Below are 27,017 nucleotides of genomic sequence, written 5' to 3'. Positions count from 1 at the left end.
ACTGCTCTCGTCATTGTGAAATATATATAATAAGTATTCTGTTATCAACCATTGTACTGCTCGTTGTTTTGTTGGTGGAAAAAAATTGAAATCAGGAAAAACTATATCTGTATCCGAGGTGCGGCATATACGACTGAGCATTGTTCGCAATTTGTTCCATGCCGTGGAGGAGTTTCTACACTTCGTTATCCTGTGGGCTAAAGAGTCAGGCACGTTGCATGATATACAGTTAGGAGAGTCGCTGATTCCATATTGGTATGTCCTATCTCTTGTCACTATAACACGATGAACCACTTTGTACCATATTGATTGGCCCGCTTTTGAAAGGTGTTTGGCGGAGACATTTTCCCATATTTGTGGCCAATTATGTGTATTGAAATCCCTGACTATTCGTGGTACGGCGTGCTTGAAACTATTGATTTCGCCATATAACTTTTTAACAGATGGTGTAATTGTCTCATGTCGTAATAACTGGTAGCACACCTGTAAAGCGATGTCCTTATAAAACAAAAACCTTTTGGGGATACTTTGGCTAGCGATGGGAGCTTCTAATGGAATGTTTCGTATTATCGTCTGTATACATGCTTGGGTCGTTGACTCGTGCAGTGAGAAAGCTGTTTGAAGGCCAGTCTGTACAAACAATGATCTTGCCTGTGTGTTCACGTGTATTAGTCCCAACCCACCTGTCTTCTCTGATAACGTGACCTCATTTATTGCCACCCGGAAAATTGTATCGTGCCACAAAAAGCAGCCAACAGCTTTGTTGACCTTGGCTAAGTGCTGTGGTTTGAAAGGCATGATTTTTGCTACATACCAAAGTTTAGAGAGAGCAAAAACGTTAATAAATCTGACTCGTGCTTTTAAACTCAGAGAGCGCATCTTGTTCACTCTGAGGACGTAGATTGCCCTCTCGCACGTAAGTTTACTATTGGCTTCGATCGTTTCATCGATATTTGCATAGAAGTTTATACCTAAAACTTTTATTTTCTTGTCTACAGGGATCTCCGTATTGTTTGTGAAAGGATTCTCCTTGCCAAGGGGAATCAGGAATGACTTTCGATTGTTTAGTTTTGCTCCTGATGTGAGCTCGAAAGTATGTATTTGGCTTTTAACACTGTACAGATCTCTTTCATCCTTGAGAAAAATCGTGACGTCGTCCCTGAAACTGCCAACTTGTATTGTGGTGGAAGCCATAGAAATACCCTGTGAATGATCCTGGATACTAAACAAAAAGGGGGCTATTGTGAGGACGTACAATGTGCTACTCAAGGGACTACCTTGTAGTACACCCCGTCTCATTTTAAAACTTGTTGTCAAGAAACCATTTATTTTGAGTTTTAGCAGCATAGGATTATATAATGTTTTTATCCAATTAATAAAAGTGTCTCCGAAGCCATATGCTTCTAAGACTTTGTACAGATATTCGTGACTCACTCTGTCATAAGCTTGGGAAAAGTCTAAAGATAGAATTGCCTCTGATGCATTCTTATTTTGTTTGGTAATAAGTACGTCTCTTATCGTTTGCAACAAGTGATGTATACTTTGAGACGTATTACAAGCGAACTGTAAATTGCAAATAAGTTTAACCATATATTTTTTTAGACGCTGATTTATGCACCTACTTATAAGTTTGATATCACTACTCAATATGGAAATGGGCCTAAAATCTGTAACGAATTTTGGATTTGCCTTTTTGGGAACTAACACTATAACTCCAGTGCTACTGGTCTTCCCTATTGTCCCTGTTGTCAACACTTCGTTGACCCATGCCGTTAATTCGTCTCCTATTAGATCCCAGAAACATTGATAGAATTATGATGGTAGTCCATCTTCGGCTGTAGTTTTATTCCTAGGAGCTTTGAATACTGCAAAATTTTCTCCCACCGGATGGGTTTGAACCTACGACCATCAGATTGACAGTCCTGAACGCTAAACACTACCCTACAAGCTTTCACACCACTACGCCATCTAAGAGGATCTAAAAATACGTCAACTTGATTGGCTGATTCGTAACGAGCCGTAGAATCTCTCAAATATAATGTACAACGAACTCTCAAATCGCAGACATTTAGCAATCACTTTTCCTATCACGAAATTGTCACAACCATGTAAGGAATGTCTTGTCAGACATTGCTGGGCTTCCTTGATCGCAAGAATTGTAAACAGGTGTAAAATAATCGCAATCATGAAGAGGCCAGAGGTCTGACTCTGACTCGGTAGTATTGAGTAAATTGAATTGGAATAAATGTCTGTGAAGAGGAGCAAGAGAGGAGGACGTTTTGGACGAGACCGTGTTGGCGCAAGTCGCAAGTCAGACTCTTTGTACAGTCGCGACCATAAGCCTTTACACCGGAACTTCAGCTGCAGTCAGTGATGTGCATTTACGCGTAAACAACGATAGTCTACATTCTACACGTAGACTATTTTATACACGTAGATTACGTAATCTATGTAAACAACATGGCGAAAGGTGATAACTTAGCAAAGAGCGCAGTGGAATTAAAAGAAAAGTATACTGCGTATCAGTTGCTGATGTGTAAGGATAATTTTTCATACTCTTTCTTCCAAATTCGAACAATTTCTCACCTAGGAAGAAACCTAATATAAGAAATATTCTAGTGTTTTATGGGAAATAGACCACTCTTGGCTCACGACTGCCATCTGTTGTTGTTTTTTGCATACTATTTATCTTCATCCATAGTTGATAATAGAAGGGACGAGAAATTTTGTTGCAAATAGGGTTCTATTGATTTCGTTATGAACCAATCTAGTTGAAAATGTCACTTTCCCTTCATGAAACCCTTGAAAATTAATTTTAATGCACTTTAGATTGTCTACGTAGTCTATGTAAACTACAAACCAATGTGATCTACGCGTAGATTACGTGTAGACAACGCATGTAGACGTAAACTTATAGTCTACGGAACATCACTGGCTGCAGTACAGAGACAGGTAAACCTATACCTATAACCATGCTGATCCAGTCTGTAGGGGTTTAAACTCAAGCGTTGTGGTTTGTCATATAAGTGTGTAGTTTAGTACCTCTTGCTCCTTACCATCAAGCTCATCATGAAGAGCGAGGTGTTCCATGAACAAGGATGAATGATGGCTAAATGATTTGAGAGTTCGTTGTACGTTACATTTGAGGGATCGTTACGGATTGAATTGGGTTATTTTACGTCGCTTCTGTATCACTTTGGCTAATCTCGACGATGAAGATGAGTGATGATATGCCGAAATTCATGAAGGGACACTCACAAAGACCCCTGACGTCGTAGCTAGTTGTGCTAACCGCCACGGTGGCCAGCTTTGATTGATTGAATTAAGTTATTTACGTCGCTTTTCTGCAACTTTCGGCTAATCGCGACGGTGAGTTAGAGTGATGATATGATGGACCGACACATGCCCAGGCCGGGATTCGAACCCGCGACACCCGGCGGAACAGTACAGTGCACTCTCCCGCGCTTTCATCAGACGATGAATATGTATTCACTCAGGAATCTCCATATTTTGCGCTTGGGCAATTACGAGAACAGTTCAGTTCTCACACATAGACTGGATTTTATTCAATTTCCCATTTCTCGCAGCGATTCCCATACGAAGATCTGACACCATGCGTTGAAAAGGCGAGCGTCGTATTCATGAAATTCGTAACAGATGCGATAAGTACTTTCTCTTTTCGGTGCAGAGGGAAAGGGTAGAGGAAACGCACATTGGAAGATAATAGCCATGAGAATTAGCCGAAGGAAGACGCATTCCAATTGGAAGGGAGATTGGAGAATCGAGGCTTGAGTTACCTCACAACAACGTGGAGGGAGGGGCGTGAGGCAGTTGTCTTTGTTGGGAGTCAAAGAGCACCTGGGGCGGTTGGAGAAGGCGAAAGTAAAGGAGGTCTGTTAAGGTCCTATATATAGACCTGTATGTGGGTTATTAGGATCAGTCTTTGCAATTCATTCATTCGTATCTTTGTTTTCTTTATCCGTGAAGCCGCTCCGTTGATCCTCCTACGCCATGAGGACTCTGGTGAGTTGAAGTGTTCTAGAGTAACCCCTAGAAGCCCTTGTGGCCGTTGCTGTGCTAATGTGGATATGCGAATCGGTACAGTGTCGTGGATACCATACTCGTGTACATGGGATAATTCTCTCAGCGACGTCGTACAGGCTATACAGATCAGGGCGTGGGGTTCAATGTTGCCATAAGAAAATATAATTTCTCATATGAAAGTGAAAAATTCCCTTTTATGTGCCACAAAATCCCTCTTACGGCTACAAAATTCCCTTTTATAAGTGTAAAAATCCCTCTTACAAGTGCTAAATTCCCTTTCTCATACAAAATTTCCCTTCACGGGAAAATAAAAGTCGCAACCACGAAACTTTGTCATTTATTACTATTGTTGGTTGTAGTATGCAGATTTGTGGTGGCAGATTTACTAAATATTTGACTTTCTTTTCGAAGTTTACTTTATGCGCAGCGAAAGCTTAATCGAGACTGGACCTACAGTTTAAAGTGGGATCGAAGCTACTGTGTGCCTCCACGAGTTATCGAACCCGTAACCCCTTAATTACAAGCCGACGACTCAACATGTGATATCATGTGAAAGATTCTTATAGAATTGTACATTGTTGTAATGTTGGAAAGTTTATTGCGATAAGTTATAAAATACATTTTAAACAAATTTTAATAAAGTATTCGGTTGATATTGAAAATCAGGAAGTTTAATTTGCCCATTGGAAAAATCACTGATTTAAGTTACAGTAAGAAAAAGTAGGATAATTAGTACATAATTCATAATGTGAACAATCTCCTTTGTGGGTCTATTCGATGGCCTAGTTGTAACATCTTCTTCTTGTAATCAGGTACGAGTGCCTATCGAGAATTGAAACCTATCCTAATGCCTCCCCGAGAATTAAAACCGGTTCGAATGCCTACTCGAGAATTAAAACCTGTCCGAATGCCTACCCGAGAGTTAAAACCTGTCCGAATGCCTATCCGAGATTTAAGACCGGTCCAATTACCTCCCTGAGAATTGCCCCAACAACCTAGACTACACTGGTGCACAATTTATTTTACTGTACAAGCAACCGCAAAGGTAACAGTAGCCAAACTGTCTTCTTCTCTATCTTCGTTCTCTTTTCTCCTTCATTCCATGTGTTTTAGGGAATGAAATTGTACGATGGAGCAGAGGTTTTCCTCTGCTTAGTCCTGCCTTCTTGTTTCAATTCTTGAACGCTACGATACGGAAAACAATGAATGAACATGGGATAAACAATTTGCTTATTATATTTGCACACTCTTGTGGTGTGCGAGAAAACTGGTAGGGAAAGAGAAGAGTATTTTCAAAATATTGAAGTACCCATTCGTCTATGTCGCTTCCGATAGCAGTTCATCATAATCTCCCTCTTAACAAATATATAATGCACCCAATATCCATAGTGGGGATCCGGGCTTGATCCGGTGGAGGCACATGGTAGCTCCCACTTTAAACTGTACGTCCAGTCTCTAATAGTCCATTTATGCATAAAGCGGAATTGAAATAAAAAACTCTGTCTCATTTGTATATGCGAGTTTCTTTTATGTACGATGCAGTGAGGTGAATATTATTGTAGCCCCCCTTTTTTCTCAGATCGGTCCTCATTGTATAAATACTAGTATGCTTTACAGCGAAGTTCTAAAGTTTTTCAAATCATTTGCATATAACCTGAGAACACTCGTGAAACGTTATGTCTAATTTGGATCGTGTCTAGATCCTGTAATCAATAAGATGTATCGACTGTTCAATATATTTCATGTAGTAATGTGACAATAAGGGAATGGACGTTTTAGTCGATGATTGGAATTAATTATTTGATTTTGACGCTTATTTAAAACATAGTGCTTATGTGTTCAGTTATATTTATTTAAAGTTCATATGTGAATTTTGTATCCATTGTAACTAATTTCCAAACGGACTGGAATGCCTCACATCAGGCCCGTGCACAGGCTTTTTTTGAGGGGCGGAAGTCCGAACTGTGGATATGTGTATATATGATTTGGTTTCATTTGTTGTTTTAAGACCACTTTATGCACAGTAAGGCTAATCGGGACTGGACCTACAGTTTAAAGTGGGATCCGAACCACTTGTCCCTCCACCGAGTATCGAACCCGGGGCATTATTTTATTTATATATATATATATATATATATATATATATATATATGTATATATATTGTCATGAAATATATGCCAATTATTAAATAATTAAATAACATCATGAAATATACATATATATATACATAAAGAAATTAATTTGCTACATTTATAAACTAGCAAATTAATTCCTTTAACAACTGGTTCAAAACCTTAAGAAATTAAGATAGTTGAAATGTTTTTAATAAGTGTTAGATTTTATTTCCTACTTATTGCTTTCTATTAAAATTGATCAATAAAATTTCATACTTAATAGAGTAAATCTGTTAATGGTCTAAAGGCAATATTTCTTTATCAGCATCCTCTATAGCTTGCCCCCCCCCCTCGCCTAGATATAACTTGCATATTTAGACATTGAAGAAGTATTATGTACCTACTATATTCAGTTGAATCCGACAAAATAAAATTTAGCATTCAAGAAATGTGGTTAATAAAAGGTGGGAAGGTGGGAGATCCCCCTCCCCCATTGGTTTTTCTACCCTGGATGGGGTCACCAACGCTATGGTAGTATTGCATTACATTGTAGACTTGCAATATTATGGTCCGAAGTAACGGGAGAAAATTCAACTCAGCGATAGCTCCCCTTTCTACCTAACCCGACAAGCAACAGTACAGTCGCGTACAATGAAAGGGTGTCACACGGCGTACAGATTGGTGCTTATTCGAATGGTACAGTATTCCCAAATTAACAATGTTTTCAATTTTCCTTGATTTAATTTATAATAATGATAATATATGTTTAGATAATAATATATTTATGAGTTAAATGACACGTATTAGGAATTATTATTATATTGAAGAACATGTTTGAATGTGAACCGAAAATAAAGAGGACATTTTCTCATCAAGACTGCAGTTCGAAAATCGTCAACACAAAGATTAAAAATAGTGAACTGTTTCGACCAAAATTGGACGTCTGGAAGTCTTGCATCAATGGTTATAATTCTTGCAAAACTTGAAAAATCGTCCATATTATTTTTGTAGGTTCGCATTAAACTATTTCATGGTTCGGGGGTTGGGGAGGGTACGTCAGGCATTGGGTACGGGGCCTGACTCACAATTAATTTGAGAACATATGAATTTCCAGAATAGAAACAAACAAAAATTGAGAAACTTTGAATCTATTTTTTGACAGTATGATACTAAATTAACCTAAAATTAATACAGATCTATTAAATATTATCTACAAGTAATAACGTTTAGTTCGTAAACGTTAATAATATTCTGCAGTTTATAATTACAATATAATTTGATGTTTAGACAAGGTGATAATATATTACAAATTCAATAAAAAAAAAAATTTGTTTGTTACTAGCACACACGCAAGATACAAAAATGAAAATCTTGTTCACTGCGCCATCTGGTGACTTGACTGTAATAATCTTGTAATACTAATGATCGTGTTACCTTAAGTTTGTAGAGCTTTTGTGAGATATGGAAGTTGTTCGTATTTTCAACTTATCAAAATAGCAGGTTCTCGCACAGGGTCTTGTGTTTCCTAACATCAGCTCTGGTCCAATCCTGATTAGTCTATAAGCACAATGAACTTCCTCAAGACATAATTTCATTGAGTCCAGGCTCCCTTTAAATGATACTAATGCTAAGGTCATAATAACTTTTAAGAGAATAACTTGTTACGCGTATTTAAAATTTACTTATTTAACCTTTTCTCGCACAACAATTTAAAGAAATGTAAATGAATGATTAATTTTGCACAATCGTCTATATTATGGTCTGTAGCAAAGAATATTATCAGCAAGTAGTTTTACACAAGTAGCGCGGCGCATTCTATAGTTGCCAATGTTGAATACATGCTGACAAATACATGAATGTTGTAATTTTAAAACAAAACAATAGTAACAATTATGAAAGGAGGGCATAAGAGTTTGAAACCTTGAATACTACGTATTGCTATATTGAAAATTTATTTTTAAAAAGTTTATTTACTAACGACTACTATAGCTAGTAGTATTCATTGCGAACTAAACATTTCCTTCTATCTTTTATCTTTAGAATATGTGATATAACAAACATTGTTGAATACAGCCAATGGGAGGGACAAGAACTTCACGGAGCGAGGGTGTCATAGACATCAAATTATAATACTAATATTCTTAATTGCACCTTATCTCTAATGTACTTAAATTAAGTGTAATTAAGGGTAATTAACTATCATTTTAAGACTTCAATACTTCGATTGGGAATGACTTTAGGAAGAATGAGGAAGTCAATGAAGTACAATAATACGGAGTCTTTTCTCAAAAATAAAGAAAATAGTGTTTGTTTTTTAGACATTTATTTAGGTAATACTAACATGGTGACCAGTGGCGGCGATTAGGTTCCAAAACCGGGCGGCCAAAGACAGTATATTTACCTTTGTAGATAAGGTTTAGCATAGTGCGGGGGCAAAAGTGGCGAAAAGTCGGGGGCAACTGCCCCCTCGCCCCCCTAATCGCCGCCACTGGTTACACCAATCTTACGTTAAACATCCCTCCATTGTTGTTTCAATTAAATTGTATTTTATTATATTAGCATTTATCAAAACGGGGGAAAAGTAAAGTGCTCCCCTGTGCTTTGCACCATGCCATGAAGGTGTATAGCGGGTGTGGAGTTAGGACCCTACACTTTCTTGATCTCGGACGAAGATAGGGGTGATGTCATCAGCACCACGCCTCTGGCCGCCTTCCCCCCAGGAATTTCCTCCATGTACCCACTGTATACGACACTGGGTCCCGGAGACGCTTGAATAGGTGGAAAAAATACCGGTTCTCCCCGCCGGAGATCGAGCCCGGGTCTCTCACATGGTAGTCAGACGCCCCAAAGACTATTTCTTCTTCTTTTAAAGGAATACCCCTACGCGGTAGTATCACCGGTCATTCACACATTTTCTCAACTTTCGGGGTTCGAACCCGGTACCCCTGGTTTCTTAGTGTGTTGAGATAACCAATACGCCACGGGAGCCGAACGCTGAGCTACCGCGGATCTTCTTTTATCAAAACGGAAGATAATTTAAATTCGTTCATTATTTTCAATATTAATTACAAAAGGAACTGAATCAGTGCTTATTATTGTTCAGGGGGGACTTTTTCATTCTTGGGCCACCCCCTGAATTCATCACTGGTAGCAATTTAAATTATTTTTTATTTATTGCAGGCTTTCCTCGCCTTGCTCATTCTTGCCGTTTCGGCTGAAGACCAAGCACAGAAGAAGGACACAAAGCAGGAAAAGAGAGGACTCTTCGGTCTAGGCTATGGTGGATATGGAGGCTATGGAGGCTATGGGGGCTATGGGGGTTTCGGAGGCGTGGGCTTAGGAGGATACGGGGGCATTGGCTATGGAGGAATCGGAAACTCCATCGGGTACGGAGGCTACGGACACCATGTTCCATTGAAGACGGTGACGATCACAAAGAACATTCCGGTTCCAGTCCCACACCCAGTTGGAGTTCCGGTCATAAAGAACGTTCCGGTTCCGGTTCCACACCCAGTCGCCGTTCCTGTCGAGAAGCCATATCCGGTGCATGTCCCCCATCCAGTTCCCGTTCCAGTGGAGAAGCTAGTTCCGTATCCAGTTGAGAAGCCAGTGCCGTATCCAGTTCCTCACCCGGTAGCCGTTCCTTATCCAAAGCCCGTCGGTGTTCCCATACCGAAGCCAGTAGCAGTTCCAGTTCCAAAGCCAGTCGCAGTACCTTATCCACAGCCAGTTGCCGTTCCTAAGCCAGTCCCTGTACCAGTCCATGACATCCATGGAGGATATGGAGGGTATGGAGGGTATGGGTTTGGTGGTGGCTCAGGGTATGGTTTCGGAGGCGGTTATCACGGATAGATCCTCTACAGTCTCATGTTTAAAAGGTAAGCTTCATACTTCCATTAATAATGAATTTAGACTATGTGTGTTAGGCTAGCAATTGGACCAGTGACAATATTTCTTCGATAAAGAGCTCAACAATATCAATTACTAGGGAGAGGATTTTAAGGTGCAAAATTATGGTCGAGAAAGAGGAAAAAGAGTTCTGAAAATGCTTTCGGAAAGGTGCAAAAAAAAAGTGCTAATAAAATGCCTTTATTCAATGCTCTCTTTTTCTGCGCCTTCTGTATATAATGAGCGCGGACCGCAGAGAGAACTGGCGCGGACCGCAGAGAGAACGGTGGTTCTGCCGAGTAGGTTTTGTTGAAGTTTGTGTTTTCTCTCGCTGGTTTTGCTACATTATCTTGGGAACTATTGGGGCTGCAATGATTATATTTTACAATTTCATAGCTCTCGTTCTGCTCTACAAAATGAGAACTATAGGATTTTCAGTATCTGCTCAAGAAGAGTAAAAATTATGTATTTTTCTGTCCAATATTTTAACATAACATGGAAGGAAAAAGGTACTGAAGCATCAAAAAGGGAGTAAAGAGGGCATAAATGTGCTAATCTCACGAAAAGGTGCAACAAAGTGTATTCATTGTACTTGATTTCATGTCCTAAAATACATATCTCAAACCATCGCTATAGTTTTGGAAACGTGCTGCACCTTAAAATCCGCTCCCTATCAATTACTGATAAATAATAATTCATGATGAAACAAACGTTTGAATAAACGCACAGAAACACAAATCCTTACCTTGGATTCGAACCCAAGATCCCTGATTCTCAGCTCGATCCTATGATCACTACAGCACGATGCTCGCTTAATACAATATAAAGCAACTATCATTCGTTCATTTGCGTAGAAAACTTGTGAAATATTCCTTTCATATTTATATAGAGTTACAAATCCCTGCTACAGTATTTAGTATAGTGCTCGGGTTTCGCTCGATCGCCAAACAGTTCGCACGGGCGACGGTAGATAGCGTACGGAATCGAGAGCTTCTTTGCTCGAGCGAATAACGCTCGAACAGGCAAAACGGGCGGTATTCACTTAAAGCCCAGTAGTACACGTGTAACCATGTCTGTCGTAGTGAACTCTCAAATTTGGATGGTGTAATGAAAGACGCAGTGAAATTTAAACTTAAGCGAACATAGTCATCATCTCTATGTTAAAATGTAGTTTAGTCTATCTCACCAATACACAGTGATACATAAAATTGATATAGATATTTATGGGCTAAAACTGCCAGGGCGGATGTTTTACAAATATGTGTACGATTAAGAGAATACTCGATACTACACTCGATGAAACACGTTGTTTAAGCTTAGCTGCAACCAACTTTTAACTTTACATGTATTCATTTTACTTGTAATATTCTCATATTAAATAATTATTATATTCATCCTGTTAAATATTATAATAGATTCTTAGTTTATTTTGTTTTCAAGCGATCAGAGATATTAAACAACAATTTAACAGTGTATAAGAAATAATTATAATAGCAACGGGACGATAATTAATATATATTTATAAATAGCGCCATCTTTCGGTTTGTGTTAATCGTATGTTACAATTAAGTAACAATTACTTCTCGATATTTCATACAATTATAGTTGTTGAAGGACAAAAGTTATATTAATATTTTCCCCATATTTCATATTATTATCTTCGCTTAACTATAATATCCACGTCATTCTTAAGACTGGTTAGCGCAGCTAGATACATACAGCAATAATAGTGGTTAAATATATTTCAAGGAAATAGCTTGCAAATATAACAAATTATAATATACTAAGGGTAAGTTATTTTTACATCTAATATCACGCAAAGGAGACATACAAACTAATCATGTGCATTATAATTGTTCATAATGATAATAATACTTGCTGCAGTTATCATTAGCATATAAAATGGGGACATGATTGTCGAAGATATAAAAATGTTCGTTTTATGACGCATATGATTTGAATGCAATTTTATTGTAATATTTAAATATGTTAATATCTTGATTGTGTTATTTATCATATATTAACATTGTTTGAAATGTGTAACATTACAGTATGAATAATCTCATACAAAACAATAATGTGACCTTCATTTGAACTTTACAGATTGAGAAGAAGAAGAAACAAAGAATATTCGGCAGTGAATCTGCAGAATTATCGTACATAAAAGAATGTTCCTTGTTAGGAATTTATTTTTGTTACTCAACTAAATGTTTTTTTTATAATTTTTATAATAATGTACTACGTGGCAATAGTTTCAATAAACGTTGTCATACCAAAGTTCTCACTTATTTGTGTTTCATTCAATTAACAGCAATAAAAGCACCCGGGCATAAATGATTGAGTGAAAGGGCATATTTATGGTTTTCAAACATTCACAAATTACTTGGAAAAAAGCATGAAATTGCATATGTATGTATATGTATATACACTGTACACACACACACACACCGACCTCTATTGCGGAGTGTTTATCACAGGGGTTTCAGATTTGAGTGTCCCTACATCAATTTCGTCATATGGTCACTCATCCTTATCTTCGCGATTAGCCAAAAGTGGAAGAAATACAAAATAAACCAACTCAACAACACAGACACACAAATAAATACACATATATGCTAGTTTTTCCACAGAAATTCATTTCTGCAATTAGATTTGCTATAAGTGTGGTACGAAAGTCATTACAGACAAATTATGTTTTCTGTTTCTTCTTTGACACGTTTCTCAATCTCCGAATAGAAGCTTTGAAATAGAGTGCGTTGTTGGGGAGGATAGGACGGCCATAGTAAACGCAAATCACCAATGCTTTTGTCCACAATCAAAGATAGAAAAAAATCTGTACATATGGATTTCTCAGCAACTACTATAGGTGCAAACGTAAAATCATGTAGACAGAAACATCTGCCTAACAGTAATATACCGTTATACAGGATTGTAAAAAAAACGGTAACCGAACACGTAAGGAACGGTTCTATATTTCAGTTACCTTTTTTGGGGTCACCCTGTATAAAGTATCTCGATTTTAGTGTCTATCTGCGTATACAGTCAAAGAAGTACAAGTCAATTCATATAGCAGCATGTCTAACCACTGACATCACAGAAAAAAATGCTACAAACTTGTAATTAGCTGTACAGAAAGGCATGAGACTAATTCTGTTAAACTATCTCTATTGGTCCATTGTTGGTTCATGTCAACAATCGGAAACCAGTTTATGTGTTTTGATTGTTGTCAACCCTACAGAACAAAGAAAAGATTTCGTCGAGTGAAGGAAATATCAGTGCAAGAATAATGGGTTCGATCAATATGTCCACATCTATCAGTGGATTGCAGTAAAAAAATTGCAACCAGCGGTGTATACGTAACAAATAGAAGTAGGAATAGATTACAAAGGTTGGTCAAAAAGTAACGCACAACCACTGTAGCTCCGGAATGGTAAGGACTAGGGAAGTGAAATTTTTGTAGGTAGAAGCATTGGCCCTTTACCACCTAACCAGTCTATGGGGACACTACCAAAGAGACCAGAGTTACGCGCAACGGACATCAAGTTGCATCACGATAACGCACGACCGCATGCTGCACTCATGATAGTTCAGAAGATTGACCAACTTTGATGGACAGTGGTGCCACAACCCCCATACAGTCCTGACCTAGCGCTATCGGATTTCTATCTGGACAACTGAAGGCTCATCTGCGTGGGAAACAGTTTGAAGATGACAATGAGCTCATTGCGTGTGTGAAGAAGAGGCGTAAAGACCAACCTAAAGAGTTTTAGGAACGCGCATTCGTGTCATGGAAACAAAGATGGCTCCAGTACAGTGAAGCACATGGATCATACATTGAGTGACATTTCCAAAGGACCAATGCTTCTACCTACAGAATTTAATTTTCCTAGTCTTTACCATTCCAGAACAACAGTGGATTGTGCATTACTTTTGACCAAACTTTGTATTTGTAGGTAAAAAAAACAATTTTTTTTTTAAAAAAAATACCTCTATTTGATTATTTAGGAAACTAGGAATTCCATAAAGTTAATTTTTTGTAATGAAATCAGATTTAATGTAAATTAAGTATTATATACACTCACCGGCAATAAACATGGCAACTTCTTCCAGTCCCGTAAGGTTAGGCAACGCACACAACGCCTTGCAGGCAAGCGAATATTTCATTTTGATTGCCGGTGACTGTACATGACTCCCAATAGCAGTTCGTTGAACATTTACAATGGATAGACAGGAGATATGCCAATGTTCTGATTAGTATCTACGGATTATATCGCAGTTACATAGAGACTTGGGAATAATATAGCACTGGTGATATCTTTTTTATAGTATTGCAAAGTTGGATAGAAAGGTTTCAGGTCATAATGTTGATTAAATTTGCACTAGTTATACATATTTTGCAATGATTACTGAAACTGGACGCGACAAATATCAGTTTCAAAATCAATGAATTAACTTCGATATATGATGCAATTAATGAGTGTACCTTAATGTTATCTTTGGTAGTAACAATGCTCAAATAATCAACGCAACACCGAGCCAGAGGACTGCTATTAAACTTTTATTCCAGGTAATCATTCAAAGGGAGGGGGGTGTTACAACAGCTTTTATAAAGGAAATAACTTTAAATGCTATGGTAAAATAAAAGGGAGACTGTCCTTTTCAATGATGTAGAAAGGTGCATCAACTGATGCATTAAAGTGCATCTCGACAGAAATAAATCCTCACATGGTGTTACTGTTACGATACACAAAAATACATCAAACTGTGAACCTGATTCTTCGCAGAGGCCATAAAATACACTTTAGTGCATCAATAGATATGATCCATTTAGTTTTCTCTGTGACCCTTCACATTTAGGTGGAGCCGTAGTCAAAGCTCCACCGTCCTCCCTTCCATGGTGTGAGACGAAAGATTGTCTGCAGGCAGCTGAGCATTAGGTGGCCCATTTTTATGGCCGGTGACTGTACATCACGAACGTACTGAAGAACAACACCCCTTGCACATACTCAACATAGCAGCTATGAGTCAAAGTTTGTTATGAGGCTCTAAACCGACATACATCTGTACCGGCACAATCAGCCATGGGGTACATACAGATGTGCGACCGGTTGTTATGCAACTCGTCTCCTGTCCACTCCGAGTCTTTAAGTTCACTTCATGCATAAAGGTGAAGGTAAAGGTAAAGTGGTCCCCTGTGCTTAGCACCACGCCATGAAGGCGTATAGGGGGTGTGGCGGTAACGCCCCACACTTTCTTGATCCGGTCGTGAGTGGGGGTGATGTGATCAGCATCACGCCCCTGACCGCCTTTACCCCCCAGGTACCCATGTTATTCGACGCTGGGTGGGCGCCGGGGCCGCTTCCATCGTTAGAAAAGTTCCCGGATTTGAACCGGCCGGGGATCGAACCCAGGACCTTTAGCATGGTAGTCAGACGCGTTACCGACTGAGCCACCGTGGCCACTTCATGCATAGTAAAGCTAATCGGGACGGCACCACTATGTTCCTCCACTGGTTATCGAATCCTGGACCTCTTGATTGCAATACCACGTGTCTCCCTGCCTATCCTAAAAATGTGTTCGTTTAGATATCAGGAGATACCTTCAATTGCTCGTTTCCTACAGACAATAATATGTAATATTAAGAACAACTAGAAGAAAACTTTAATATACCTAGGTAAAACTATACATATCCCATAGTCGTACAACCATACAACATATTCTTTATTCAACTATGTTAGTCCTACATTGTATGAAAGGAGCATAAATATGTTGCCAAATTATTCAATGTTCAGCTGCTTGATGTAAGAAATTTTTCATTTCTTGAAAATTGTTAAGACAATTTGCGACACACAGTAGTCAATTTCTTGTTCTTTAGAAATGTTAATGGTTTTTCGTTCTACAGAACCTGGTATTTAAAATAAATTAACATTTTTAGGATCTCTATGAGTGTAACAATTGATCAGCTCCATCTTGTGATGCGATAGTGGTGAAAAGAGGTTTCCACCAAATGTATTATACATCAATATTTTCTTTAACTAACATAAATATATACTTAAAATATGTTAAGTATTTCTTGTTAATAAGCCGGAACACACCGTTAGTTTCGTATTAGTTAGATGCGTTGTCATTGATTGCACTGATGATATTTGAAAGCATGAAATAGATTGAATATCGATATCAAGTCGATATTTTTATGCTTCGATATCTATGTATCGAAATATCGCACAGCTATATGACCAGGTTTACATTCAAAACTATGATGTGAATATTTGTCTTATAATATTAAATATAACTATAATATCCCGCAAGTGTTACGGAGAAATTAAACCAGCATGACGACCCATCCAGTTCTTGCCAGAATAGTTTGTACTGCAGTGATCAAAGAACTTATTTGCATGTAAGTTAGTGCACAACGTTAAAAGTGTAATAAAAATTAAAGTGAACATAATTTTAGTTTTCTTCTTGTATACCTAAGTAAGGAGAGGATTAGATGTTCCGTTTTTGAATCTTCTTGTCTCCACAAAAGAAAGGGGATGCATTGATAATTTTGATCAAGTAACATCACAAAATGTGTGATCATACCACGGCTATAGATAGCAAATTTGGAACATTCAATCACAGTTTGTAATTAAACGAATGGACGGGAATTGTATAACCTTTAGTAAAGATGGTGGACAAATTATTCTACTTTTCTACAGTGACGTTGTCATCTATGTCATAAGTAATGCAAGTTGCATGGAGGGATAAAAATTTAATCTTTTCTGCTTCCGCAAAATTAAGCAATTGCTGCGCTGTACAGTTCAAGTAACTGACTAAAGCGAACGGACGATGTATGTGGCTGCTGTATTCCGTGGTGTTGTAGGTACGGGTTAGCAAACATGTATCCATGGCCTAACCTAATCTGACCCAAGCAGCTTAACCTAACCAATGAGGTCCTTCGCACTTCAAGGACAACCAGGATTGACTGTACATGTAAGTGTTAGCTAACCACACGTATCTATCTTATTGTCTATTGAAATGTGTTTCTTAACCCCACGCCACTTACGAATTAAACCTCAGTTTTCAGGGAGTATATCAGGAGATGTCATCAATTGCTACTTTCCTACATTCAAATAACTAACTTCAATATAAAACTGTATATGTCTTATGGATAGGTACGGCCTGCCTTGCTTCTTAACATACGATGTTTACCGAAAGGAACACATTTATCTTTCCCCCTTATTCACTGATCGACTGCTTGTTGTATAATTGAATAATTTTCTTTGCTAATTTGTATCGCTTTCTACAACACATCGTTCACTGAGAATGTAAATGTTCCATGTCTAATTTTTTCAGGAGAGCCTTTTGTTACCAGTTCGTTGAAAGTTTGTATCATTGCAAAGGCTGATGTATTGAAGCCTTTCTAACAATAAGTAGTTGTTTGGTTAGGTTTTTATGCTGTAATTAGTTATTGGAATTTCAATTGCACCCAACACTAGTTTTGATTTGAGAGTGGCAGTGTTCTATCTCCCAGATATAACACTGCACTCTAGAAACGAAATGGAGATCAAACAATTTCATTATAAAGTCATTCGGTAACAAAGTAAAATAAATAATTCATATTTTGGGAAATAAATCAACTATTTTGATTCCACTAGCATTCAAAATTTTTGTCTGTTAAAAAAAATTGTAGGAACCGAAGACCACTACTATTGCTAAGCAGCTCCCACAAGTGAGTGAGGTTAGAGTGCAAGTGGTTCATCTCATGCTCGGATGGCGCTTGTGTTTGGGTTAGGAAATTGTTGTAAGGTTTCATTGTTGTAGTTTATACTATCGTGACTGCTTCCAAATTCTGCACAATTACCAAAAATACTCTCAATATATCAATATTGGTTGTATGTAGGCATCAGACAATTGCAGCGATGAAACAATTACATCCTAAATAGACTACAGCCAAAATATCTCGATTTGTCTACAAATTGTAGATAGAGAATTAACATTCTCAATGGAAGACATGTTATTTTCTTTTTTCTCATTTTACAGAACCAGTATTTAAAATTAATTAACATTTTCTTGAGTCTTTATTTAAGAAAGCAGCACATGTACCAAACAACTTTTATGCTTGTTTATTAATTTGTGAACAACGTTAAAAGTTTATTAAATAATGACAGTGACGAGTCTTATTTTTTTTTTGCAATAGCAAATTTGATCGATCATTGAGCGGCGTAAAGAATCACAAAAATTACATTATTTTCTAAACGCAACACACAGGGTAATTCCAAATGAATGGCGGTGAGAGGAGAGCAGTTTGCATAGGCGTGTGCGGGATTTTCTCGTTAACCTCATTCTGAGCATTAAATATATCTTTTGCTCCAAAGATCTTGCAAATGAAAATTTAGTCAAGAGATGGCGCTGGTTCTCCTTATGATCTGAATGCTGGAAAAATCCTACAGAAAAATAGACTTTAAGTTGAAAGGAAAGATGAACATTTGGAAAACTGTTTGGCTGTGTTTGAGAAATTAAAAGTAGAGTATTTTGACTGTGGAAAAAGATTGCACTAAATTGTTTACAGAACACACTGATGTATAATATGTTGCGTTTAGAATATAGTTAATTGGAAATCAAGTGTCGAGTGTAAAAAAGGATTATCATAAGTTAAGCCTTTTAGCACAATCTGGTATATAATACAAGGTAATTCAAAATGAATGGTACATAAAGAAACCATACCTGTGACTCCTGTAATGACTTTAATTCACAATTATCGACATAACTTTAAAGGTCAACTAATCAAGTTACTTGGTACACAAACTACACGTCGTAGTAAGTTCCCTGCTCCCACGATACATTGACTTCGTGGGGCTTCGTAGGTAAGCCACCTGAATGTTTTCAGCCTCTTCGTTCTTGACAGATGGCTGTCCTGCTCCTTTCCCCTTGCACAAGAATCACATTCCCTCACACTGTTTCACTCACCTTGCGATGTTGCGACGGTGAGGTCAGTGCCGGATCTACAAATCTTTGGCCCCGCAGCAAAATATTACCAAAGGCCCCCCCCCTCTACCTACCTTCACATACACTGGCATACAAGGACCTACAGGGTGATTCAAAAGTCCCTTAACACCCCTTATAACCCCTATTGATTAGGCTTGCCATATTTTTGTAGGGTCGAACCCAACTCGTTACTGCTGAATTTCAGTTTTTTTTACAAAAATAAATAAAAAATAAATTGAAATTACTTAAAAGCCTTAACATTTTATTGGAACATTAAACTATTTTCAAATGTTTAATTGAATAATACATTTTCTGACACTTGTATTATTCAATTAAATATTTAACTTGAACTCCCTCCTATATGCTGAAATATCTTACAACAATTGGAACAAGTTTTACTTCACTTCTGTTCGAACTATCCATCGATACTGTAACATAATTAAAGAACAATATCGAAAATAAATGGCGAAATGACATTAAGAATTATTGCCTCCGTTATGGTTCTAGCAGATGAAAACACACTTTCTTTTGCCCATTGCCAAATGCAAAGCCCTTGTAAGGGTCGGAAGTTGAGGAAAAAACCTTTTTTTCCTACTGTCCAAAGACGAGGCCCAACATATTATATGTTCATTTTGGGTCATTGTAGGCGAGAAAAAGGTGGGTTTTATTTGTCCTTTTTTGCCTTTTTCGGTGGTTTTTGGCTTATTGGTACTTTTTTAGCCTTTTTTTAGGTCTTAGCGGCTTTTCTTTGCAACTTCACTTTCTTTCGACTACGTTGCTTCTGCCCATTCTCAATTCGAATCATCATCACCTCTTAAACATCCTTTCTGTAGTAAAGAAATAATAATAAAAAAGAAATAAGAAATGTATTTGAACCATCCCTAAAACGAGAGGAAAACATTTTTGGACGACTGAAGCAGGTATGGTACAAGGTCCTTTAACCGTAACTTGTGTGGAAGGTGTAAGTGGCAACTTTATCTTGTTTTAAAGCTTTCAGCACGATGTATACGACCAGACAGCACGCGCCAGCAAAGATCTCAAGTCAGATAAGGAGGTGCCGTGCATATTCATTAAATATGTAATTAAAACTGAAGTTATTAATTAATTTGTGTCACGTTTATACGTCCTTTTTTCCGTTTTTAGGTCATTTTATTTATATTTTTAGGTATTTTTATAGGTCTTTTTTGGCAATTTATAGGTCTTTAACTTCCGAGACCTAGTTATAATTATCAAAAACGTGTAGACGAGTTACTTCACACGCTTGCAAGACCACCAAGACGCTCACGGAAGTACGGAAACGAAAGCGTTCGGAAGTCGATATCTCGAAGAAAGAAAAGGTATAATCGATTCTTATAATCGATCGATCCTTGCCGGTCATAAATTCTGGTCGTGATTATTCTATACCGGTAGCTATTTCCATGCTCAGATTCTCAAAACCCCCGACATTTTGCTATCTCGGACAGCTGTCCGGGGTAATCCCGAACGTATGGTAAGCCTACTATTGATTCCGCCAACTTCAGAGCACAATCCTGCGTAATTTTCCACCTGTTGTGTGCGAAGTTTCTGTGTGCAAGACTTATGTAATATGTTAAAAGATATACATTGGGCCCTCTATAGGTGGGTCCCAAACGAGAACTGGAGGGCCCGGCCCCCTTCGGTTTCGGCGCCCGTGGTGATGTGACTGTTTTCTCACACCTGGAAAATGATATATTTGTTACAATCATTCACTCATAACTTTTTCCTGATTAAAGGTATGTTGAAGAAAAATTCACCACTGCATTTCTCGTGAAATTCTAGCCTGAATCCCACGCGGGAGATCCGATGTGGGTGGTCCAAGGTTGAAATTTTTCCGGATTTGTCCCCGCATAAAGCGGCTCCAGGGCCCAACCAGCTTCAAATCAAATGGTATACGGTGGGGGAGGGGGTGGGGGTAAAGGTGGCCGGAGCGTGGTGCTGATCACACCTCCAAGATGTCCGACATCGAAAATATGTGCCCCCCCATACCCTAAATATGCCTTCAAGGCACGGTGCTATGTTCACAGGGAACTTTACTCTGTACCCGAGTAACTATGTATATTTTTTATATACGCGAATCCCGTACTATGTCAATGGCTGAGGGCCACCTAAAGGCTTACTTGTCTCTGCCCCCCCTCTTGTAGATCTGGCACTGGTTGAGGTGCTTCTTTGGTAAATTTCGTTCGAAAATGTATTTGTACAACGGTTACCGATGAAGTATTTTGCCCATTCTAGCACACAAATAAGCCTTTCCTTTCGCTGATGTCACAATTTTTGATGATGAGCTTGTTCTGTGTCGGTGTTGCCAGATGAAACCTGGAAAGGTACACTATCATGTTTGTCGTTAGGGATAACCTGTCGATAATCTTGAATTAGTCATTACAGCAGTCACATTGTACCATTCATTTTGAATTACCCTGTATTATATACCAGATTGTTGGAAAAATTATTGTGCGATCCACTCCACTTGATTTTCAATTTATTATATTCTAAGCACAACATATTATATATCGGTGTGTTCGGTAAACAATTTAGTGCGATCTTTTTCTACACTCAAGAGAAACTACTTTTAATTTTTTAAATACAGCAAAAAAATATCAAATTGTTCGTTGTTCCCTTCAACCTAAAGTATATTTTTCTGCCGGTTTCTTCCAGCATTCAGATTACTAGGACAATCAGCGCCATCTATTGACTAAATTCTCTGATAAAGACAAGATCTTTGATACAAAGCATATTTCATGCTCAGAACGAGGTTAACGAGAAAATCCACATGCACACATGCAAACTGGGCTCCTCCCACGACCAAACAGAGGAAGATCTCAATCAAGAGACCAGTAGAAAACGACCCATCCTCCTGCTGTCGTGATATGGAACTTGCCCCGCTTTGAACCCTGTCGTGCAGTCGTCTCGCAATGGCGTCACGCCATCTGACAAGTCTTGGTAAACTTCCTTGTGTTTTCGTAATTTGTGAAAAAAAAATAATAATTCTGCAACAATGACGTTGGTTTCTCTGGAGAAAGTACCGGTACTGCATCCAGAGATAAGACAAAAGGCTATGATAATCTCCATGCACTGAACCGACCACCCACATTTAATGGTTCACGTACGGATTATAAAACGTGGATCATTAACCACGGAATGATGACAGAATAATCTTATTATGACTTGAAACTGAAGGAAGAATGTCGCAAGCGAAAATGCTCCCATCGAACTGCATAGAGCGTTGAAAGAATTACTGCAAATGCCTGTTCGACTTTCCCCTTGGACAACCACAATTTCAGCTATGGTTTCATTATGACGTTATTATGACTTGCTAGCATGTTAAATGGACACTACTTTATCCTCCTGAACTTGCGTGCCTTTTCAATCTCTCCTTATTTTAGCTTAGGTCTAAAATCGCCACTGAGTCCCTTAACCTATGTCACTGAGGCTAGATACTGCACGCGCCTCTACAGGGTGTTCATAAAGTCTCGAATCAATGACAAAAATACAAAGGAAATGCAAAAATACTTGTGTTAATAAAATAACGTGTGTCCAAAAAGTCACGCAACCGAAATTTTGAACGTACTTTCGTTAAATATAAAAATAAACAATCTATTTAACCTATTATTTCAAACAAAAAACTAAGAGAGGTAAAAAATCAAGCAAAATAGTAAATAGTAAATATGCTGTATTAGAGAGTGTTTCAGGGCCTATGTGTCCAACTTTTATTGCAGATCACTGTACTAACATAAGAGAATTTCAGTATCTATGGATCCTACTTGTATTGCTAGTGACTGTACTAAAATATCTAGGTGTCGAACTTTTTGCAGGTGACGATACTAAGTGAGCATCTCACCTAGCTGTCACATATTTTTGCTGGTGACTGTACTAAGCGAATATTTCATTACCTAGGTGTCCCATTACATTGTCGGTGAGTGTACTAAGCGAGTACTTTAGGATTTAGGTTCTCCACTTTTATTGCATGTGACTGTACTAAGCGAGTATTTCAGTATCTAGGTATCCCACTTTTATTGCTGGTGACTGTACTAAGCGAGCATTTCAGGATGTAGTAGTTCCACTTTCTATGTTAGGCAGATTTCAGTCATATTGGCATTTATCTTATTCGTATACTTTCAAGTTAAGAACTTGGATTAAATTATTTATACTTAATTGTTTTCATAATTCATGTATATATTTACGTTTTATCTTATGTTATAATATTATTCGCGTATTTTTACAACATTTATTCAGAATTTATAGGCTAATAATTATCCCAAATAATATATGCAACTTTTTCATTGCTTTTCAAATCCAAAATATCTAGGATTATTTCTATTTTTCAAGCAAATTTTGTTGTTTAAGCTCAAGTTAAATACATTTCTTCTTACTATCATCGATTTTTGTTCAACAATGTACAAGTCTGAAGTAATTTGTCTTCGTTATAAACTAAATCTTTATTTAATCATTTTTATGTGCAAGGGCAATTATGAATTATTTGATAAAATCAGTTTAGTTATTTCTATATAGTTTAATATTGTAATATTATAGCAAAGTATTTCTCCCTCGTTTCAATAAAATATCGTTTTCTTATTGGCTGTTTATGTTAGGAGTGAGGGAACCACGCTTCGTGTTCTTGGCGATGAAGAAACTTCCACGTTGGCATATATAATTGTTGCCAACCTGAACTTTAGCTTACTATTGCTAATTAACATTGATGTGTTGTATAAATTATCAGTTTTTCTTGTGTTATTTTATGTTATGAGTTTGTATTATTGTAAGATAGAACAATCTGTTATGCTGCGCCTCGCGCTTGAGGTAGCAGTTGAGGTCTTGCTATTGACTGCGAAGGCGGTGCGCAGACTCTCGTGTTAAATAAGTTGCTTATCACTGCCTGTGAGCGTGCATGACCCAACAAATTATAACTTTTAACTTGTGCGAATCAGTATGTACGCGCGCGATTCTTGATTAAAGATTTTGGACACTTTAATTATAAAGTATTTGAATTTTATTTACTGTCGCGTGTCGCAATTCGGTGGTTTCCTTCCTGGAGGAGTGTGGATTGCCTTAATCCCGATCCCTGGGTGAGAACTGGTGCTTCCAACTGACCAGCCGGAGCAAGGAGCGGTGTGTTGCCAATTCGGATCTCCATACCCTGGAGTTACGAGTGGTGGCACGTTGCACTCTGTTATCGGTAAAGCTAAAGTTCTCCGTGCATACAGCACCGTGCCATGAAGGCACATTTAGGGGATGTGGGGGTATGGTCCCACACATTCTCCATCTCGGCCACTTTGGAGGTGGCGTGATCAGCACCACGCTCCGGCCACCATTACAACCCAGGGTTGCCCCAAGGTACCCATTAACTTGAGGCTGTGTGAGCCCCAGAGTCTCTTTATGCGGGGACAAGGCCGAAAAAATTCCGACCGGTGGAAAGTACAGGGTGTTCATAAAGTTCCGGTACCATTACAAAGAAACATTTACTACGTCATGCTTGAACAGTACCATCTTCCTCAGGTGGAGGAATTCCAGTCAACCATAATTTTTCAACCCCCTCATTGGTCCAAGGATGTTTGAAGTTTTCTGGATGTACCTATTCCCTGACCACCGCGCTCTCCTGATATCACACCCTTGGATTTTTTTCTTTCGGGGGTATGTCAAAGATTGTGTTTACCAAGTAGATTACCGCCTTGATGTTCTGAGAGCAACTATAGGGGCGTACATTGAGGTGTTATGGCATCTATGGCAATCAACAGTATTGTTCTATTGCATGTAGTTTCCGAGCTATGATTTTTGTAATGGTACCGGGACTTTATGAACACCCTGTATAATAAATTAAGACGTCAAAGGCGATAAAACCAGAGCAAAATATAAATGGCGAATAAAAGCATAACTTCATGACTGCAAGGCCTAACATGAGAAAGTTGAATACAAATTATAAGAGCTCGCTACAATGCAATCTCTCCGTAATGGAATACCAAATTATCCCAGCACAATTCGGGTACAGGGAATCAATTTAATGCACTTAGGTTGCAGTTTCATCCGAAGATAATAACATTCATAAGGCAGAGGGATTCGATGATACTAGCGGTAACACAACCTGCTTGGAGAAAGTAGCCTCTTCATCACTTGGTGATTTTCTTAAAAGCCTGGTCGAGCTTTCACAGCCTCATTATGGGCACCGGATACAAATGTTTCTTATTAGTGTCCAGTAAGAAAAGTGGTAATGCTGAGATAAATTTTAGTCTAGCTTCTTGCTCATATATCTGGGTTGAGATTTACATCGGTTTTGCTGTCAGCTGTCAGCTTGAACGAGCATGTGAAAGTTAAAGGTAGATGATTTTCATGAAAGTAACGGACGTTTACATGTCTTTACACGGACTAGAACCTAGACACTGTTGCCTAGAACATAGTAGAGGAAGTGTACTAAATGCGGGCCCCGTCCTTAAAGCAGGCCCCTTGCATTTCTGCTCTGGATGATGCCGTAGCATGGCGGAAATACATGCATAGGGAGACAAATTTATGGTAAACAAAAACTGAGGAGAGCGGTAAATAAAATGATAGATCAGCGGTATATACCAGCGGTGGAAAAAAAATTGCACACACTTTTTCATTATGAGAGGAAACAACATACAAAAGAGCTATAAATTCATAAACTACTTCATTTTTATATACTGTACACATACACAAGTACTTAGCTGTCCAACCAAAAATAAAACATCAACACAAAATCACTTCATTTCTAAATTGCATATCTCAAGTGATTTATTCATTGTATGTATTTAAAGAATATCCTTGCTGTCCAACAAATAAACATACACAAACACATGTTGAAAATCACATGATGATAAACAAAATTCATTCATGACTGAACACAAATGACACCATTGTTTCCCTTGATGTGCGGGAACAGACTAATCTTATCGTTGCTACAGCTAGCAAGTTCAATGAAACTGGAAGTTGAGTAGACATTCGGGGGAAGAAAGGAATACAGCTTGACAGGGAGCGAAGTTTTCGAACTGAGATTATGTGCGTGGGAAATCCCAATTTTCAGCGTCTTCCTGATGTGATCGAAGATAAAACGTTCTTCAGCTGCAAGTGGTAGGAAACTTTAGGCAAACGTTTCGTTACAAATCGACAGTTTGCGCGCACAACCTCGATTGCCGGTTTTTGCATGTTTTCTACTCAATTTGATGGTATTTCACGGTTATTTCGCGAGAAAGCGTTCATTTCGTGGAAAAGCACACATTTCACATTGCTTTGCGAATAAAACTCATGCATATTTCATCACTGGGGGTGTAGTTACGTGCAGAATGTTCAAAATTGCATCTTCTTTTTCGTGCATCGCGAAAATTCAATGTCCCTATACATGCAGCTGGTAGTTTACGTTATTGTCGCATGCAGCGCTAGCGCCCATGCTGATTACTGCGTCTGTTGTTCTCCAATCAGCTCGTAAGTGATTTTGGCCAAGTGGCATAAACTCTTCTATACGAGGGGGGGCTGGAAAGTTCATGAAATCACCCAGAAGAAATAAAAATTGAAACAAATTGTTGTAGCCATTAGAAAGAGCATATATTGTAAACCTCTTATCCTGCATATGATCCTTTTGTCATTGTTATTTTTTTTTGTTTCACGTTCAGTAAGAAGAGATGGCGGAGGACCTAAGGAAATTTGAGAAGAATGAGCTTCGCAGTGTCATCAAGTTTTTCGTGTTGCAAGACAAATCCCCCATGGATATCCATAAAACTTTGCATGAGACTTTGGGGGAACATGCCCCAGGATATACAACAGTAGCCAAATGGGCGAGGCGTTTTAGGACTGGACATGGTGAGACTGAAGATGAACCCCGCTCTGGCAGGCCTGCAAGTGCAGTGACTAGGGAAAACATTGTCAAAGTGCACGACATGTTTATGGAGAATAAGCGCATATCCACCAAAACCATTGCTGCGTATCTGGGGGTATTGCGTGAGTGTGTGGGTGTCATAATATCAGAGTATCTGGACATGCGGAAG

General features: G+C 38.3%; 1 protein-coding gene across 1 annotated transcript in view; it reads left to right on the top strand.

Moving 5' to 3' along the window:
• The first annotated feature begins 3,915 nt into the window (after positions 1 to 3,915).
• The window catches only part of LOC145980857 (uncharacterized), a 38,665-nt gene continuing 15,563 nt past the window's right edge, over positions 3,916 to 27,017 (top strand). The window contains exons 1-2 of the mRNA XM_083113940.1: positions 3,916 to 4,023; positions 9,340 to 10,008. Coding sequence (XP_082970066.1) covers positions 4,012 to 4,023; positions 9,340 to 10,008 — 681 coding nt within the window. The 5' untranslated portion in view covers positions 3,916 to 4,011. The remainder of the gene's footprint in view (positions 4,024 to 9,339; positions 10,009 to 27,017) is intronic.

This window comes from Lepisma saccharinum, chromosome 28 (genome assembly GCF_977018435.1).
Source record: "Lepisma saccharinum chromosome 28, izLepSacc3.1, whole genome shotgun sequence".
NCBI classification, from domain to species: Eukaryota; Metazoa; Arthropoda; class Insecta; order Zygentoma; family Lepismatidae; genus Lepisma; species Lepisma saccharinum.
The sequence above is the reverse complement of the archived record's forward strand: the minus strand, read 5'-3'. Positions and strand labels throughout refer to the sequence as shown.